This window comes from Cyprinus carpio, chromosome A25 (genome assembly GCF_018340385.1).
Source record: "Cyprinus carpio isolate SPL01 chromosome A25, ASM1834038v1, whole genome shotgun sequence".
NCBI lineage: Eukaryota > Metazoa > Chordata > Actinopteri > Cypriniformes > Cyprinidae > Cyprinus > Cyprinus carpio.
The window spans coordinates 9496013-9516904 of NC_056596.1; the positions used below are offsets into that span (position 1 = coordinate 9496013).

The following is a 20892-nucleotide window of genomic DNA, read 5'->3' on the forward strand; positions in this document are numbered from 1 at the left end:
AATGTTGTCAACATGTTGCTTTGCATAAAATCATCTGCTAAATTAATAAATGTAATTTAAAATGTAATATCATGTTCCTCAGGTCTCTAAGGTTCCTCTGATAGGCCCTGGATGTGAACAGTTGTGGACTTGTAGCTCCTGTCTTTTGGCTCCTGCCTTCATGGGCTGCGGATGGTGCAAGACCAGCAATCGCTGCACGAGAGCTCCTCAGTGCTCCCCCTCCCATTGGATCCAGGACTCCTGCCCCCTCCTCATAACCACGGTAACTACCCCGGCCCATCACAAACAACATTACCATGGTTTTTAAAGCAGCTAATAGCACATAGCTAATAGAATAAGTGCTTTCTAAGTACAGAGAGCACATACGAAACTCTGACCTTCATTGATTTTGCTTATTTTGCTGTATTTTCAGGGATAAGCAAGGATTTCAAGGACCTCTTGGTTTCTTTTAAAGACGTAAATTGATTCTAAATATCAGAAAGGATTCGTTTGCCCTTCTGTGCCTTCTCTAAATCCATGCATTGCTGCAGAGCAGCCAGAACTATATTTGTATTTGTGTAAGATCTCTTTGTTTATGATAAGTGGTGCTCTGAACACGTAATTATTAACTCTGAGCCTAAATGAGGCCTTGTCCTCCATGTTTTCAAAGCAACACCATCTGCTTATCAATAAAGAACTAACATCTCAGAAACAGGACACTCAGAAACCACATGGAAGTCATGGCCTAGTGGTTAGAGAGTTTGACTCCTAACCCTAAGGTTGTGGGTTCGAGGCCCCGGGCCAGCAATACCACGACTAAGGTGCCCTTGAGCAACAAATTTGTAAACAAATTTGCTTATTTAATAAAATTATTAACTTTTAATTTACTTTACAAGTAAATAAATACATGTACTTATTTACTTTATTTCTTTGTTTACTTTCATTAAAACAAATACATTTATTTATTTACTTAAGTAAATAAATACATATTTATATGAATATATAAATAAATATATTTATTTTGTTTTATCATTATTTTTATTAACCTACAAACAGCTTACTTACAGTTGTATGAGCATTTTAAGCTGGCAATTGTGAAGTATTTTACCACTGAAAAAATGACACATTTCACCTTTAAGGTACTCAGCTGGTGGCTCAACTTAAAGGGCACTTTTAAATCGAGAGACTAAAGCACAAAGGAACAGGAAGGTTGCTTTGTTCTCAGTTTTTGGTCTCTGTCACCATTTACTGGAAGACCCCATGCCTTCAGAGTGTCCATACGACCAAAACAAATTATTGTCGGTGGTTACCAACCTCATGAGCAGAGAAAATTCTTGGCATAAAGAAACACAGCAGGAGGTTTAGACAAGAAAAATACTGCCACAGTTTGACCTCACAGCTTCTTCTTTCTTTTTCTAGATTTCTCCTTCCTCTGCTCCACTCGGAGGCCACACCAACGTGACAATCTGTGGCAAAAACTTTGGTTTCAGTAAGAAAGATCGCTTTGATACCAAGCTCATTGATGTGGTGGTTGCTGGAACAAAGTGTAAATTGGAAAGGAAAGACAGTAGCAATAATCGGGTAAGTTGATATAGAAATAGATAAACCTTCTACTCGAATGTAAGCAAATCCTCTTGCACTCCATGTAAATACAACTTCAGAAACACGCTAGGTCACATTCTCAACATAGTGCTCGAGTTGCAACCCTACAGAACATTAGATTGGTCTGCAAAAGTGCACTATTGTGCATCTCGCCTTCCATGTCAAACTTTCATACCATTAAGACCCAAAACTCATGAGCTTTTGTGCCCCCGGACATACCACCCTACAGCCCTCCTATTGTGAGAGGAATGGAGAAATTCCCTCGAAGAATAGCTCCTGTGTAGTTTCTGCCGAGTAGTACTGTTATCATTAAATTAGCGTAGACTAATAGCCTGCTTACTCCACTGATTTACAACCACATCTTGTTTGCTGTTTTTGTGGCGGGAGATGTTTATGTCTTTGTGTTGTATGTCAGGTTGGTCTGCGGACTAGATCATGTGAACGCATCCAGCACTGACTCTGTGGTCAGGGTGCACAGTGGCAAGGAACAGGCCCAGAAAGACGGTTTCTCATTTGTGGTAAGAATCCTCACAAATCACCATATAAGTGTTTCAACACACATTCAAGTAATGTATTTTTGACTTATAGAGCACAAGGATGTTATTATATTCTTTTTTCCCAATTATTTGGAGTTGGGTTAGAGTTCCACAGTGTCCTAACTAGCCGCCAAGTGCATTTTCTATCTGTACTGTAAGCGAAATTCTGCCATAAAGTCACAAAATATCAACTAAATAGCATGTTTGTGTAATATGTACTATATAGATATGTGGACTTTCTAGCAGGATTTTGGGCCAATGAGATCTCAACTCTGGTTGGGGCTACATAGCATGATGCAAAAAAAAATAATCCATTCAAATGTGATGCATGTAACTACTGGCAAAGATTTAACGTGTAGTACTGTTTTACTTCACTAACACAAAATTTTATCTGTTTTAGAACCCAGTTATCACAGAGATCTTCCCAGAGTTTGGACCTAAGTCTGGCGGAACGATGCTCACTATCATGGGTTCATTCCTGGATAGTGGAAATATGCAACTGGTTACCATGGGCAACGCTACCTGTGTGGTGCAGAGGTTTGGCATGTCTACAAAATCTATTAAGAGTTTCTTCCAAATTATTTAATTTTAAAACTCTTCAATTTTCTTTGCTTTTAAATGAATTTCATTTACATTTGTGTCTATATATGTGTTGTCTCAGTTTTCATCTGTCCAAGTTTCTCCGTCCACTTCAACTGTTTTTCTTTCATTTGTAGAGTTTTGAAATTAATTAAAATTTTATATATATTTTTCTTCTCTAATTTGTAGTTTTACAATGAATTAATTTAAAATATATATATTAATTAAATGTAATGTATTAATTTTTTTCATCTGTACAAGTTTATTCATTCATTTAAAAAACACATACATTTAATTTGTAGTTTTAAATAAAATACATGCAATTTGTTTTTCTTTACAAATCTACTAAAAGTCAGAAAATGTTTAAGCCTCATAGCCATTTTTCTAATTAATGGAAGTAAAAAAGAGAGATTTGTTCACGAGCCATTCACCACTGTCACGCATATATATCTATTTAAAACATTTTCTATGTGTGTGATTTCTGTGTGCCTTTCTGCAGTATTTCAGCCACGATGTTGACATGTCGGACACCACCTCAGCCATCACCATCCCAACACAAGGTACAGCTGCACATTGATGGAGTGATTCGTGAAGCTCCTGTCAGCTACACCTACAACAAGAACCCACATATTGCTAGCATCCAGCCCAAGCATTCGTTTATCAGGTCAGTCCTGCAGCAGACATTTAGCTACAGTACATTGTAGGGGTTAAAATGGAAGAGTGAACAATTTTGGATTTAACAGCAAGCTTTTCTGCTTTTTGCATGTGTGTCCACAGTGGAGGAAGCACAGTGACAGTGAATGGTTTCTACCTCCATTCAGCCCTTCAACCTCAGATGGTTCTCACTGCCGCCACAGAGGGCAAACTCTTCCAAGTGGTGAGTCTAGATGGCCTACACAGAGTGTCGACACATCAAATACCTCCCCTACCATGTCACAGGCATGCTATTATCATTAACCCACTAAACACAAAAGCAGATATGAGAAATAAAGGAAGCAATGTTTCACAATTGCAGTTGTGAAGAGGAAATGGAAAAATCACACACAATGTTCTCTATATGTATGTAATATATATATTTCCAACTCTTCAACATTTTTTCCTGTAATTTGTAGAGATTTTAAATGTCATTTATTTTATGTAATGTGTGTTATTTTTCATCTATCCGAGTTTCTTCATTCACTTGAAAAAAATGTAATAGTCTAAATTAATTGCAATTTTTATTAGTTTAGTTTTTTTATAATGCATCTCAATTTTCACTCTAAGTGTTCTTTCATCTATTTGGCAACCACTTTCATTTCTAGAGTTTTTTAAATTGTAATGTATCTCATTTTTTTCGCCTATCCAAGTTTTCCTTCATCCATTTGGAAACACTTCCACACCTATCTCCTGAGAGCTGTGGGTTGACTTGAACTGCTCCTCTCTCAATGGACCAAGACACATACTCATTTACACACAGTTCCCCTTATCTGATTTCTGTGGGGGTGGAGTGTGGTCATGCAGTGGTACAGTGCGTGCGAACAATGCTATCTAATCTTAAGCATACAAGTCCCGTCATAGTCCAAAAACGGGTTCGTGCTTACACACATCTTAATTTTGATTGTGTCTCTTCATTTCCAGTCACTCTCACAGTTTCCTTCCTCAAACATCAGAGTACATACAGTAAATATCTCACTGATTTATCTCAAATCAAAGATACTTTACTTAAAGGGGATAGTTCACCTTCAGTTGCTGGGTCCCATTGATTTTTTTTTCCATACTGTGAAAGTAAGTGAGGAGGATCAGCAAATGAAAGTGAACTATACCTTTAATACCAAGTAGGTAGTGCCATTTTAAACAATGCACATTGAGTTTGTCAATGATTTTGAGCTTTTGAAAGAGAAATATTTCTGCCTTTTGTTCTTAGTAAGGCATCCAGAACACAAAATGAGCAGAGACTGCATGAAAAGCATTCTATCCTTTCAAATGATTTAAGATGGTCCCTGCAGCTGTCAGCCTGTAAATTCTACTTTATAAACAGTGGGGGTTGGGGCAATATTTTTTGTCCTAATTTGTAAAGCATAAGAGGTTTATTGTTTTTTCCCTCTCACTTTTATTGGGGAGCACCGTGGAGGAATACTTCCTATCTTCTGTCAGCTTTTTTCTCAGTAACACTGACTACAGCTGTGTAATCCTAGTTGAGCTGTCATCTGTTACGCTGAAGTTCGATCAACGCTGGGCCGAAACAGAAACGCGGTCAGTAGCTCAGTTTCTTGTGGGTTGCATTCACCGTCTAGCTGCTGACAGACCTGAACGAAGAAAGGCGGACACTGATCTCAATTTCTCGAGAGCACTGTGAATCCTTCCTTCAGTTTCATTTCATTCTTCTTTTTGCAATCCAGCTCTGCAGGCCAAATGAAGGAGCATTAAGAACCAAGGCAAATTGTGGTGGCTCGGGAAAAATGAATGAAATCTCAGAGCGGTTCTTGAATATCTACATCTTAGAATCTCAGCTAAATCTGGGGATCAGCCACTCTCTTCGCCTTTTTTCCCGACCAACATGAAAAAAGCATTTTTACAGGCTGCAGCTTGTCGTTGGCGATTGGCAATGTCCACAATAAAGGAGCGACACCTGAGAGAGGGTTTTATTTGTTTAGGGCTATGGCATCTCTTCATTGGCCAAGATTTCTAGATGTTTCTAACCAAAGGTCATGTTCAAGTTTTCTACTTTGTCCTAGACATGCCTATGGGAAGTGAGGGGTGTTAACAGGACTCTAACATGCTCCAGACACCACACCGGGGTTTCTAGCAAGATCAACACCTGTTTTTGGGATTCAGAGGGGGTCATTTTCATTTTAGTTCCATATCAATCCGCAATGCAAAATATGGTTTTGTTTTTCTCAGTTTGTTCTTATTCCACCTTACACCTTACTCCATTTTGCCTCATAATATCCAATGTCCGAAAAAGTTCCTTTTTTCCTTTCTTATCTTTAAGTTCACATTGAAAGGAACCACCAAAGACAGTTATATCAGAGCTAAAACACCTATAAAAGAGTTTTACCATTCAATCCTGCAAAAAAAAAACATAACTTTATCTCCCAGTGAGAATATCTTTCCCCAAACACCGACACGCGCTTTTGAAGCTTTTCAGTGTCTCCCATCATCCTTTGGCTGCTTTCTTTAGCAGCTGTTATTCCAAGCCCAACCACCTTAAGCCGTTTGAGATACTTGATCCATTCTAAACAATTAGACGTTGTGGCTATTCAAATATACAGATGTGGTGTTCATTTGCATGGACTTTTTCCATAGTTTGCGCGTTTGCTGTGATGATTCTTAGGAGCTGTATTTTTGTTTTCCATCTGGGATATTGCGCAACACAGTGCATGAGCGAAAAGGGAAATATTGCCCTAAATAGTGAACAGTTGAGTAAAGCCAATCAGTTTTTGGTTAAAAATTTATTTATCTTCATTCATTTTCTCTAAATTTGTTTCAGAGCCATCAGATTTTTATGCCGAGCTCCCAGATCATGGCATTTCTTCAAATATCAATGGGGCTTTTTATGAAGATTGAACAATATTTCACTGTGGCCTTTACTAACTCTGACAAACAACACTTATGGTGAAGAATCAGAATGACTTGTTTTTAGACTCTAGAACGTTGTTAACACCCTGCCAAGTGTGCAGAGGGAGACCCGTGTTTGCTGGATAGAAGACTTGGAGCAGAGCGACTCAGATGCCTTATGTTCATAAAATAATGCATTGAGCCAATTTGAGTATCTGTCTCTTGCACTAGGGTTATGCTGTTATGCAAGTGGAACGTTTCACTTGAGGACAGCTATTAAACAGCTGTGGTGATGTAATGACAGGCATGCTGTCAAAGGGGTAGTTGTGGTGTTATAATAGGGAATGAAAATGGTGTGTGGCCAGACCGGGCAGGGCTGAAGGCACAGCTGGCATGTGAAGTCTTCGAGTAGTAACTCATGCATAATTGCATTGAGTCAGGGTCTTCAATCTCACAAAAGGTTCCTTGTCCACTGGCCTTTAAAGATTCTGATGTATGCTATGCCAGATGATTGATCTGACATCTGGTTTGAAAACCGGGTATATACACCATTTAAAGGTTTGGGGTCTATATGATTTAATATTTTTCCAGAAATTAATACTTTCTTTTTTCAGCAAGTGCACATTAAATTGATCAAAAAGCGACAGTAATGTCATGTATAATGTTACAAAAGATTTACATTTTTTAATTTACCGTTTCAACACAATAGTAAGCTGCACAACTGTTTTTTCAGCATTCATAATTGTAAAGAAATGTTTAGTGAGCCAGCAAATCAGCATATTAGAAATGATTTCTGAAGGATCATTGACACTGAAGACTGGAGTAGATGATACTGAAAATTCCGCTTTGCCACACAGAGAATATATTACATTTTTTTTACAATATATTAACATAGAAACGAGCTATATTTTTAAATTGTAAAATATTGCAAAGTATTACTGTTTTTATTGGATTTTTGATCAAATAAATGCATTGAGTAAAAGAGACGTTCTTTCAAAACCTACAAAATCGTACTAACTCCCTACCTTTTGTATAGTAGTGTATGTAATAGTGCGTGATTTTGTATGATGCAATTTTTTATTGCTTCACATTTCAATTCAAAAGACGTTTTTAAGGTATTCAAAAGCTGCCATTTTTCATAATTTCTTTATAAAAAAATGTATGGACAATACTCGAATTATGCACGATTGCATACTTTGACAGAGATCCATTCTACCTGAAACACAGAATATACAACATATTAGCATTTGCCAAATGCATAAATGTAACTGTAATGTAAATGTTTAAAATTTGCTGGATGTTTTCTAGAAAGCCTCTGAAATCTGAACTTAAGTATGCTCAGTCATGTAATCACTCCTGAAACTTGGCCCCTGGTTAAACACTAAAGCCTTGTGTAAATCTTACATATGAAGATGCTTTGCTCCCAAACAAACAAAAGATAAACTGATTTGGCCACACAAAAGAATCTAACATGCCTCAGCACTAACTTGGCACATTTGTAATGAGAGAGATGGCTAATATTTTTGTTTGTCTTTTTCTGTGCCTAGACCTGCAGTCATGATGAGGATAAGCGAAATATCCTTTGTATCACACCCTCCCTGAAAGGCCTCAATGTTCAGCCTCCAGTTGCCACAAAAATGACCTTTGTGTTAGATGGTTTCTCCACCGATCAGTATGACCTACTGTATGTTGAAGACCCCAAGTTCGAGGAGTTTCAGAAGCCTACAGTTACACCAAGAGGCAACAAGAGCATTCTGGAGATTAAGGTGAGACTGATGCTCCACAGGGAAGTACTTGATCTCAGACAAACATGCACACGCAGAGTGAACCCTATTGCGTCACTGATTTGGAAGGAAACGATACTAAAACAAAACAGGAAGTTTAGTTTTGTTTTCCATCGGGCACCTCCATCTTTCACATTGTTTCTCGTCCCCTAAAGGTTATAGCCTCTGACACATTGATGGTGAGATCCTTTACACTGGTGAGGGTAGGCTGGTGAGAGAAAAAAAACTTCATTTTTAACAATGAAATATAAGTGTAGACTTTTTTTCCCTGAAACCGCCACTCAATAGTCAAACGCAGCTGTTGTGAAGGGGAGGGGTGAGAGGGGTCGCGTGAGATTCTACTTTTTCTTCCCATGCGAGACCTCAGCATCAAATCATTCCTTACCCCTCTCGGGACCCAGATACACACACACAGACACACTAAGCGTTGTGTACAGCTCAGTCTCATTTAAAGCCACTATATTCAATAATAGGCACAACAGCAGGCTCAGTTTAGCTTAATTGTCATTATACGTCCTATCACTCAGATCATGTATTTTCATTCCCATGCAGTCTGTTTGTTTAGATTTTGCAGCTTGATACTTGAGGCCTTCTTTAGGGAAATAAAATTGCACTTGGCAGCACTGCTGATGCTCAAGGGGTATATCAAAATGTTAGAGATTGTGAATGTTACTGGTGCCAGCAGAGAGATTGCTCTTTATGTGGTAATTTTTTTAAGTAAGTGTTTTTTTTATTATTATTTAAAATTAGAAATTATATATATATATATATATATATATATATATATATATATATATATAATTATATATATATATAGATATATATATCTATATATCCTATATATATATGTTTTTTATAATTTTATAAGTGAAAAGTTGATGACTTGCTCATTTCAGGTTTACTTATGGTCTGACTAATTGCAATAATTTTTTTCTGGAGACTATCACTGCTTTTTAAACGTGTCTTAATGTGTCATGCCCACTTTATATATCGCAATTCTGGTGGTTGCTGATTATCTAAAACAAACCCCACATTTTTAAGCAGTGATCATTTGCTTTTTGTGAATGGCTATGATCTCCTCAGGGAGCTGGGTCTTAAGTGTAAGTGTATGTGTGTCTCTTTCGCATCGGATCTCAGGCTGGCCGGTGCTGTATGATAACAGGTGCAGGAGTGGAGTGTTGTCCATCTGTAAAGCCCAGGCTGTCATGTGGGGAATGCGGTCACTGTCTTTATTGCCTTCTGCTCTGCTCGGTAACACCAGAGCTGGCTGGTTTTAGAGGGGTAGACACTGCACATCTATACGCCCCATATACACACTCAGCCATGGGCCAATTTAAACACAGCCCAAGATTTTTTTTCTTTCATCTAACCTTTCTGTTTCTCTTATTTTCCTCCTGAGTCCCCCCTGTGAATCAGGAGGCGGTGAAAGGCGAGGTGCTGAGAGTCTCGAACCGGACCTGTGAGAGCGTCACTTTGGTGGGCAACACGCTCGAATGCATCGTACCCATGGAGCTCCAGTCCGCCGCCAAAGAGCTGGAGGTGGAGGTACAAGACTCTTTCATTCTCTCTTCCACTGCAGACCACTCCAGTCCAGACCGGCCTCCATAAGAGCCACTCGTCAGCCAGCCAGCTCTGCCCTGCTTGTTCCAGCAGCTACTCAGAGTACCAAACATAAGCTATTTCTGATCTTAGCAAAGGCCTCTGGGTTGCCTTCCAGATTAGCTCCTGAAGGCATATCTCTCTTGGAAATGAGGATAAGTTTAATTTCCTCAAAGGTGTTCATATTGTAATTTTTTTATATCAGACTCCACCTGATAAGATGCCTTCCTAGTATTTCCTTTCTGGTCACTATTAGCTCAACAAGAACATTAAAAAAAAAAAAAAACATTTCTGCCCCCCATTCTGGCCCCAGACAGTCTGATATGATTGGTGCAAAGATTAAGGAAATGTTGGCCTCAGCAGAAAGTGCTTATCTGTCGGGGAGAGATGGACGGGGTGCGTGTGACACGATGCTCTAATCTGACCCCATCACAATACGGTGCGGTAAAACTCATCTCTGCCCAAACTCAATAATACTGCGCTACATAAGAGAGGCTCTATCTCTGATCCAATTTCCCCTCCTGCCTGCAGTGGATGTGTGTGTTTTATTTTGCCATGCTGCTTTATGACCAGTGAAGCCCTCTCTCTGAGCGTAAACGCTCCCTGAGGATGTTTCTAGATGGATTGTTGTGATGTTGGAGGTTCAAATGTAAACACTTCGCCGCGTATGAAATCTGAAGCAAATGTGCCGCAGATGTGATGGCATGGAGATTCCCTGGTTGTAGTTTTGAATATGTGTGCTTGTCTTTATCTGTGATAATATTTTCTTCTAATATTCGGCTAAAACTTTTGCCAATTAATCAGACAGATGCTAAAAAAAATCGACTAAAAGAGGTATAATTTATGCATTATTTAAAATATTTATCTTTATGTTATGCTTACAATCCTGCCAAAATAATTATGTTAAGATATCTATATAATTACAAAATTTGATACTATATGGTCACTGGTATTTACTGAAAATAATTTGAGGTAATTTTTTTAATTAAATGTTTTATTTATTTTATATATACTGTAATATCTTTATGATATGTTTTAATATCCTCCCAAAATAATTATATAAAATAAAATGTAAAAATATTATATAATAGCAAAATTGGATGCTGATATCTATCTGGTCACTGATTTTTATTGGAAATAACATTAAGTCATTTGATTATCCATTGTAGTGGAAGCAGGCCACATCATCTGTGATCCTAGGTCGTGTGCTGTTGGCTCAAGACCAGGACTACAGGATACTGATCACAGGAGTAGTGTGTGTGTCCATCCTTCTACTGCTCCTGCTCGCAGTCTTTTTTTGGATCAAAAGGAAGAAGCATACTGATGGTACGTGTCTTTGCATTTTCATATTCAATTGCAGCCTTGAATGTATGAGTGTTTGATATAGGCTAACAGCAGTCATCTTTTCAAGTTAAAATTGTGACCCTTTGCACACGTTTTACATCATTTGTATGAGAAGAGAATTTACATAAAAAAATTCCATACTGGAAAACTTTGATTTAAATCAGTTTTAGATGTCTGCCCTTCAAAAAAACTAAAAAAAAACAAAAAAACAAAAAACACGTATTTTTGTCTTGTTTTCCAGAAAGAAATTCTGAACATGAAAAATAAAAGTAGATAAATTTGCTTGAAAATTTTGTGCATAAATCTAACAAAAACTAGTGAGGCTTATGCTTAAAACATCTTGTTTTAGAACTTGTTAGAACTAAAAAATACGATTAGGAAAAAGATTTTTTTGCAGTAATAGCATAGCTTGCTTTTATGTCAGAGGTCTGTAGGGATTCCAGCTGCTCTCATTACCAGAGACTTGGTGATGGTTATTTGAAATGAATTTGAATGGAATGAGAGCATAAGATAAAGAAAGAGAGCTGTTTCTGGGTTGTTTGTGGGAGTTGACACTGCTGAAGTCCATGGTGGAGCGATCTGTCCCTTTTTTTCTCTCACCTGTCCTTGGTCTCTCTCTCACCCTCTGTCTCTCTCTGGTTGTAGATTTAGCTAAGGCTATGGTTTGGTATGACGGCCGGGCTCACATTCCGCACTTGGACATGTTGGCAAACGCGAGGAGTGTCAGCCCGACTAATGAAAGGGTCTCTCACGAGTCGGTGGACTATAGAACCACTTTGCTTGAGGGTATGTTCTCACGCGGCGCGTCCTCTCGCTCAAAACACACCCTGGGGGAGGTTTGCCTTCTCTGCTGATCTCAGACCAGCCTTTAATGTTTTTCTCTTTATGGCTCTGGATTGGGAAGACTGGTCTTAGATCATTGCTGACAGGCAACTTTTTTTCCATTTTTCCAAACACATACGCTTTCTGACCTTACCCTCCGCTCTCTCTATCTGAAGACATTTCTGAAAAGACGAAAAAATCCCCTCTCATCTGTAGAGCCGGGTTTAGAATTTCCTCAGCTCTTTGTAGTTGGTGTAATGAATCTGCCTCCCAGACTTTCCCTGCTTTGTTCAGGTGACCCCAGGCCTCAGAGAACAAGTCATTGACTTTTGACCTCTCTACCCCATTGCTTTGCAGACCAAAACTTGCCTCTGTCACAGGCTGAGTCCTGCCGGCCTCATCTCTACGCCCATGCCCATGTGGATCTGTCCCCTATGCTTGGGCCGATGGAAGGGGACCTGGCATCTCCACTGTTGCCTTCTAATGCACCCATAGATCTGAGCAGCCTCCACGCCAGCTGCTGTGGAACTGAAGTGCAGCATGTGGTCATCGCCCGGGAAGACCTGCTCTTACATGTGAATGAGATCATTGGGAGAGGTGAGAGAACACAAAATATCTGTGTTAAAATGATGGTCATGAATGTTTGATGAAAAGCGCTACTGCTCAAGTCATGAAGAATTTTGTCCCTTATGCTCACAATGGAAATGCATATTTTAAATTGCAGTAATATCACACAGTATTTTAAAGTGTTATTTATTCCTGTGACGGCAAAGCTGATTTTCTTATCAGTCATTACTCCAGTCTTCAATGTCACATGATTCTAATGTGATGATTTGCTGCTCAAAAAACATTTCTTATAATAATTGATGTTAAATAAAAATATTCATTTATTTCTCTCCAAAAAAAAAAAAGAAAAAGAAAACTTCAACTCAAACTGTTGAACGGTGGTGTACTTTTAGCAAAATAAAGATTTAAGGGTATCTTGGTAAGCACCACTATTACCATTGCTCATGCTTAGGTATTTAAAATTAATTAATTTTTAATTAATACCTCATTGAGTAGTTTGGCATAATTCTTTATTATTATTATTATTTCTTAGGGGAAGAAAGCAGTGAAGCAGTTTTATCATGAGGTACGAAACATGCAGAAATAGATACCTTAAAACAAGAAATTATATCAAAGAAAGAAATGCCTTGTGTATGGCTGTATTTTATTAATGTCTGTTTTTCTGTTTTTCTTTTTCAGTCTTGTTTGTTATTATTTGTAATAAATCTAGTATATTTGTAGTGTTATTTTATCTTGCAAAAACTAATTTGCAATGAAGATTTTGCCAAAAAGCTACATTACAAGAAATCCAATATCTCAAATGAGTGATTTAGCAGAAGGAATCGGTTTCAGACGTGGTTAAAGTTAACAGGTTAAACGGTGACAAATCAGCCCGGCAGGTTGGACATTTGAACGTTAAATTGCCCGTCTTCTCATTGTACTATAAGAAGTGGGTGACTAATGTGTGAACATCTTCTCATTGTACTACAGAAGTGGGGGTGTGAATGTGTGTATCAGATTCACTGTGGGGCTCAGGTGAAAACCACTCCAGTTCTCTCACAAATGTTGGAAAATAATACTATATATATGTGTGTGTATGCCTGTGTTTGTGCATGTTACACAAAGCGATTCATAGAGTGAGAGGAAGAGTCTGTGCATGTGTGTGAGTATGTTGGGGTGCTCGGGTGGCATGTGTGGTGATTTGTTCCCGTGTTAAATTCCAGGCTCATTGTTGCACCGTCTCAGGGCTCCGTGCCGGTAATCCGACTCTGCTTGCATCTGGGAAGACGTGATAGCAGAGCTGGAGAGAGATTACAGCACTCCACGCTCTGTTATTACAACACCCCGACTCTCTCTTGCCCTCTATTCTCCATGCCCTCATTAGAGAGAATACCCTGCCCAGACACTTGTAATTGGTTAATCTTTCAGTTATACACCATGCTGCACTCCAGACGCCCTGTTTGAGTTCATATTTCACAGTTTTCTCACAATTATTCATTTATGTGTCTGTTTTGCACATTCTCACTATTATTATAGCTCATACTTAGGGTTAGAGATTTGAATAAAGCACTAGTTATTCAACTTTGCTGTGCAAATCGTTGGAAGAAGTCTCTTATGCTTACTAAGGCTTCATTTATTTGATCAAAATTGTATACAGCAATATTGTAAATAAAATACTACATTTTACACTTCAGAAATCGTTGTAGTATGCTGAACTGCTGATCAAAAATCATTTATTATTAATGTTGAACATAATTCTTTGATACTTTTTTTAGGGTTCTTTGATGAATGGAAAGTAAAAACAGCAAGTCTATTATAAATTTCTTTGATCAATTTAATAACATTTAAATGGTAACGTATAATCAGCATGCAACATTTCCAGATCCTATTATGCATATCCATGTCCTCTCTTGCCCTTTATCAATAAAAGGTGCAAAAAATAAAATGTAAAATAAAAAAAGGAAATGTAGTGGGAAATGGTACTCAACTGAACTTAGATGAACTTCATATGTCACTTTTTGTGAAAAAAAAATAATGTTGTGTGAGACTAGTAGACTCAGAGAGAGAAAGTTTAAGAGCAACAGATCAAGTCCAACCACAATATATTCACACTCTATTGTTCTTGCTTTTGGACTTGATGTGATATGCACCTGCTATGCATAAAGCACAGTGATAGATTGATGTGCAAATAATCTCTTCATCTTTTCCTGTCTTTGTGTGCACCAGGGCACTTTGGCTGCGTGTTCCATGGAACCCTGCTTGAACCAGATGGCCAGAAGCAGCACTGCGCCGTCAAGTCCTTAAACCGTGAGTTTTACAACATGAGTGTTAAGGTGGTACAGTTGCAAGCACAGAGAGCTGAAGCTCTAAAATCTGACTGGATGAGCCACATTCAACTATATTCATGAGGGTTTTGGGCATTCTATTGTGCCTAACACCCCTTATACATGGAAAACCCACTATAACGTGGTATTGATTGGCCCTAACCGCCTAAAAATCATTGAAACTATTAAATCCTACAGAAAAAATGTTAAAATACATTTAGGATCCCCTCTAGTCTGCATAATTATTCCACCCATAGATTATGAATTCATTCTGAACCCAGTTTGACATCTCTTTACTGAGATATGACGTATGACTGTTGAGGCTGTTTTAATAGGGCCTTGTGATGAAGATGATGATGATGGATGCAGCCATATCGCATTAGAGATGCCTCTAATCACGTCATGTCACTGAGAGCTTTTAGATTTATGACCCAAGCTTTGTTTTTCTGTCTCAGTTTTCAACAGGAACTGTTGCTTAACTAGACTCTCAATGTATCATGTTTTACATCATATTTAACTTTTTGACAAAGGGGTGTTTTTGTTGTGCATTTAATTTTTCATTTATTAATATTTTAAATTAGTTTTTATTTTTATTTATTTTCCATTTTCAAAAAAGCAATTTTATTTTGTTTAACATTTACTTCATTAATTTGTTTTTGTGGTTTTAGTTAACTACAATAACCCTGGTGCATTCATATATTAATCACAACAAAGAATCATAAAATTGTTATCAATAAATAATGAAGAATTGATTGACTACTTTAAGGCTGTTCCCAGAACAGTTTAGGTCTTTTGAGTATCCTAAGCTACTCTGACAGCAGTATAGGATGCCTCATCGCTCAGGATCAGTCTACTGTAAGACATGTACACACAGGCCTTTTCTTTTTTGTGTACCCATAAACCTCTCTTTCTCTTAGTGAAAGGTTAAACATCTGTTTAATCTCCTCAAAATGTGAAAGCTCCACCAACAAGTTTAAGGTGGAGGACCAACAGAATCTCAGAGCTCTGCTAGCAACGTTGCGGTCATGTCACAGCGAATTAAGTCTCTGTTCTGAAACCTCCCGGGTGAAATATCAGGCCGTCTGTGATAAAACACTTGATAGTGTTGAGGATAATTTATAAGTCGTGGTGAATGGTTCACTGACAATTTGGCAGATTTATTGCTAACTCAGAAAATGTATAGCAGGATAGATTTTACGAGAGTCATTTTGCATGTGTAAATCTAGGCTGGGGGTGATACCAAAAACCATGATGGTAATCTTTGAACTTGTTAGACTGTTTTTGTACACTTATGTGGCAGGAATCACCGATATAGAGGAGGTGTCCCAGTTTCTGAAGGAGGGCATCATCATGAAAGATTTCAGCCATCCCAATGTCCTCTCTCTGCTGGGAATCTGCCTGCCCAGCGAGGGCTCACCTCTCGTCGTGTTGCCGTACATGAAGCACGGAGATCTGCGTAACTTCATCAGAGATGAAACTCATGTATGTGGTGGCAGCATCTAAATGTCTTTCAGCACAACTTCAGTGTCAGACTGTAGCTTCATATTAAAAACATAATAAAGATTATAACAATGAAATCTAAAAGATGACAGTGCCTCCTGTTGAAGTGCTTTTTATTGTCATTGTTTTTAAATGGAGAGCTTGTTTTCATTCCCACAGAACCCCACAGTGAAGGACCTGATGGGTTTCGGGCTGCAGGTGGCTAAAGGAATGGAATATCTCGCCAGCAAGAAGTTTGTACACAGAGACCTCGCAGCCAGAAACTGCATGTGAGTTTTTCAACAAATTACCCAACAGTGTTTTGAAGTATCGCACAGGACTATGTACAGCATTGTGCAGTATGTAATTTAATGTTTTTAGGGGCATGTGACTTGCATTAGGGTGCTTGTATTCTTAAATTAATTACTTTTTAACCTAATATGTTTATAACATCCCTCTCAGGCTGGATGAGAGCTACACGGTAAAGGTGGCTGATTTTGGCCTGGCCAGAGACGTCTATGATAAAGAATACTACAGCGTGCACAACAAACACGGGGTCAAGCTGCCCGTCAAATGGATGGCATTAGAAAGCCTGCAGACACACAAGTTCACCACCAAATCTGATGTGGTAAGTAACTCAATCTCAGTTTGTATTGGCATCCTTAACATAAATTGTAGTTAATTTGAAAAAGTATCAGTTTTCACAGCCTATAATTAGAAGATTACATTATGTTTCAAAAGTGAGATGTTTAAATTACCAAACTGAACATTTTTGAGCATTATAAGCAGTTTAAATGATCAAACCTAACATTTTTGGGTGTCAAAAGTATGCTTGAATGTTCAAATCAAACTCAAATATCAATTTTGGGCATTAAATGCACTAAATCAAGCACCCATGCATGCACCCATGATCCCCCAAAATGCTGACTATGTATGTAGCTTACTGCAGTACAATGAAGTTTTACTATGGTATTTTATTCTGATGGCAATATTTTAAAAGCTATCCAGTCTTAAATCAACTTGTGGTCTCTGGGTCACTTTGACAAGATTTGCGCAGAACTTTTCTCTATCACACTGACTCATTCATGCACACACATGTCAAGCTCAAGGTGAATCATGACTCATGTCCTGTTTTCTAACCTACCTGAATTTCAAATGAAATAGATGACTACACGTAACCACTTATGTGGAAAATAGTTTCTCAACATTTCCCAAATACTGACCTGACTGTTCCCTTAAATGGATTTATGATTTCAGCTTTCCTGTGCTTTTTTTCCCCCTTTTTGTTGGCCTCCAACAAATGACAGTGTCAGAGCCACCAAAGTTCACTTGCTGTCCTCATTACTCATTGTTTTGAATTTGATCTTCACACAGTGGTCGTTCGGCGTGTTGCTATGGGAACTCATGACCCGGGGTGCCCCGCCTTACTCCGATGTGAACTCCTTCGACATCACTGTCTTCCTCTTGCAAGGACGAAGACTATTACAGCCAGAGTTCTGCCCAGATGCACTGTAAGTGCACACACACACCCACATGACACACACTTGGTCCTTCATTATAACCAACGTACAGCACTCTGAAGGGTGAGTGTGTCAACACGAGTGTAACACAGAGAGCCATTGTAACCACCCGCAGATTCAGTCAAGCAGTAGTAGTTCATCAAAACTCTTGGCCAGCTCAGCTCTGCATGACTACCTGAGCTCGGCACACATCGACTCCCCACCCTGCCTGTATGATATGAGTCAACCTCCAAACATTCTTCACACGCCGCCGTCTAATATCCAGCCGTGGCTCTGAATAGAGATATGTGGGTCATCACTCCCTTCCCAAAATGACAAAAAGAGCCAGTCCTCCCAGGTCTTGGTGCCTCTGCTCAGCAGACTATTGCAGGACAAACAATGGAATGTTGTTCTGAAATGAGATGAAAGTTTGCACCGAAGGTTATAAATTTCAAGGCAACGCTGTCTGCCAAAGCAAAGCATCAGCAGCTGGGATGGACAACGGAGAAGTAGGACACTTGTGATTCTTAGCTCAAAACGAATCAAAATTGACAAATAAATAGAAATATTTAAAACTACACTACTAATGTTGAAAAAGTACATTTTCCACAAAACTATGAAGCGGAACAACTGTTTTCAACACTTAATAACAAGAAGAAATTATTCTTTATGCAGCAATTCAGCATATTAGCATGATTTCTGAAGGATCATGTGACACTAAAGACTGAATGGCTGATGAAAATTCAGATTTGCATCACAGAAATAAATTACATTTCAAAATATAATAAAACTGTCATTTTAAATAGTACTTATTATGTTTTAAAAATATATTTAAGAAGAAAACAGGTACTTTAAATTGTAATAATATTTCACAATACTAATGTTTTTACTCTATTTTTGTTCAAATAAATGCAGCTTTGGTGAACCTAAGAGACTTTCAAAAATATTTTAAAATCTCTGACTTGAGACTTTTGAACAATGTTGTATTTATTTTCATTTATTTATTTAATTAAAAAAAACTAAATGTAAACCTTACAAAAATAAAAATAAATAAATAAAGTGGACAAATAAAGACATTTAAAAACGATTTAATTCATGTTTAAAATATTAGTTAAATATAACAATGAAAGAATAACTATTTAACTAATTTTTAAATTAAAACAATACTCTGTTTAAATTAATCCAGGGCCAGGCTTGATTTTATCCAGTAGGATTTGATTAGATTGTGCAAAGTGGGATATAACATTATTAATGTTGTTTGTTAGTTGTATAAATGAACCCTTCATGCTAAAGTATTTTGCTTCTGTTTGTGCCATGAACATTAATTAATGACTTTTGAAAGCTTTTTTGGCTTGGATAAATGTGTGCAGATGAATCTCGCACAATAAGACCAAGGACTTTTATTAAGAAAGTAAAATTTATGAATTTAGGTTTTTATCTATTTTTTGTAGATATAATGTGATGATCGAGTGCTGGCACCCCAAACCCGAGCGCCGGCCCACCTTCTCAGAGCTAGTGTCCCGATCTCCACCATCTTCTCCAGCTTCAGCGGCGAGCACTACATCCTCCTTAACACCACCTACGTCAACATCGATAAGATGACGCCCTACCCCTCTCTCATCTCCTCTCAGAGTAACCTCGACCGTGACTGCTGCACCTGAGAGACAAAGACACCAGACAGAGGGAGGGAGAGGAGAACAACAACAAAAAAACCATTGCTGTTCATGAAAGTCACTGGACTGACTACCAGGGGTGGCTTTCATCATTAAAGGAGGAGGAAAGCAGCCCAAGGACACTGTGAAAGACATAAAAGGCACGAACACTCCCTTAATCGCTGTAAATAGATTATGATGAGCCGTGACCTGTGGAGTTAAGGTTCTGCAGTCGAGCACGAGATGGTCCTGATCTCCTGGGACAGAGATTGTGACTCCACTGCCATTGTGAAAACGGTTGGCATCCCATTAACGTTTCATCTGTAGGGCTGCATTTTGATTCTTCTTGCAGTCTGTGACCATCTGATTCATTTATGCTTTTGGCAGATGCTTTCAAACGACTTCAGGATGTCTCAACTTGTGTTCTCTGAAGCAACCTGAGCGTATGTTGACCAATTTATTTTCTGTGAAAAGTGTAATAAAACGTTGTGCATGCCTTCATACTATGAACTGAGAGCAGCATAATGGAGTTATCAGGAGAACACTGGACTCACGTGATGTTTGATGATGTTTTGAGGGACTTTGAATCTGTCAATGCTCTTGTGAGGCCTGTCGTCTGATTCAGACCGATATGAATGATTCTGTTTTGTTAACTTATGTTCAGATGATTGTTTTCTGTCCTGGCCATTTCAATCTAACTGTCAAGATTTATTCCATAGTTCTTCTATATTTTTATATAATCTGCTTAAGTTTAGTGTCAAAGCAAACATACTACAAGGCCCACCTTGAATCTGCGCAGCTTTTTCACATTTTCACAACTGATTAAGTGCACAAAGAAAAAACATATTTTCTTTGTGCACTTAATCAGTTGTGAAAATGTACACATGCATATATCTATAATAGCGATATAAATATATGCTTTTTATATTTAATATATATTTTAATTATTAAAAGTATATATTTATATATATATATAGATAGATAGATAGATAGATAGATAGATCATGTGTATATATAAATATAAAATTAATATATATATATATTAAATATCAAATGTTTATATATACACATGCTTGTATATGGAATTCTGCATATGCGCACACAAAATATACAATCTAGAGAGAGAGAGAATGTGTGAGACTTTGTGAACAGCAGACACAGAATCAGTGTAGGCCTGTATGTATGTTTCTGTGTAGTGAAGATGACTATGAATGTGACTTGCCATAACGGACTACTGTATGATGTAAATAATTTGTCTCTCTATCCTTATTGTCTTACTTGCTGTGTTATACATGTGTATATATAGCCTATAAACACAGTACAATTTAGACAGTTTGGTATACCAGTTAAATGAGGTCAATCAACATTTCAGTTTATCCCTATGTGAGTAAAGTTCTAGTGTTATTGTTACAAATGATCAATAAGCGGGCTGAATCTTGTTTGTTTTATATTACGGTTTAGGTTTCACCGTTTATGAAAACCGTTCTTTTCTGTGAGCCTGTCGGACTGTCTTCTTGAGATTTCTATACGGACATCAAACTCAGAAATGGTACAAATGACAATATTTCTGTTGTTCCAGTCATGATAATAAAGTTTTGTTATGTGTGTAA

At 37.9% G+C, this 20892-nt stretch overlaps 1 protein-coding gene across 1 annotated transcript in view; it reads left to right on the forward strand.

Annotated features, from left to right (window-relative positions):
- The window catches only part of LOC109065147 (hepatocyte growth factor receptor-like), a 41260-nt gene extending 20368 nt beyond the window's left edge, over positions 1-20892 (forward strand). The window contains 19 exon segments of the mRNA XM_042715380.1: positions 83-262; positions 1399-1560; positions 1998-2099; positions 2518-2654; positions 3196-3360; positions 3474-3573; positions 7781-7999; position 8220; positions 9417-9562; positions 10786-10942; positions 11606-11746; positions 12140-12379; positions 14555-14635; positions 15953-16134; positions 16312-16421; positions 16594-16759; positions 17506-17642; positions 19082-19152; positions 19155-20892. Coding sequence (XP_042571314.1) covers positions 83-262; positions 1399-1560; positions 1998-2099; positions 2518-2654; positions 3196-3360; positions 3474-3573; positions 7781-7999; position 8220; positions 9417-9562; positions 10786-10942; positions 11606-11746; positions 12140-12379; positions 14555-14635; positions 15953-16134; positions 16312-16421; positions 16594-16759; positions 17506-17642; positions 19082-19152; positions 19155-19291 — 2634 coding nt within the window. The 3' untranslated portion in view covers positions 19292-20892.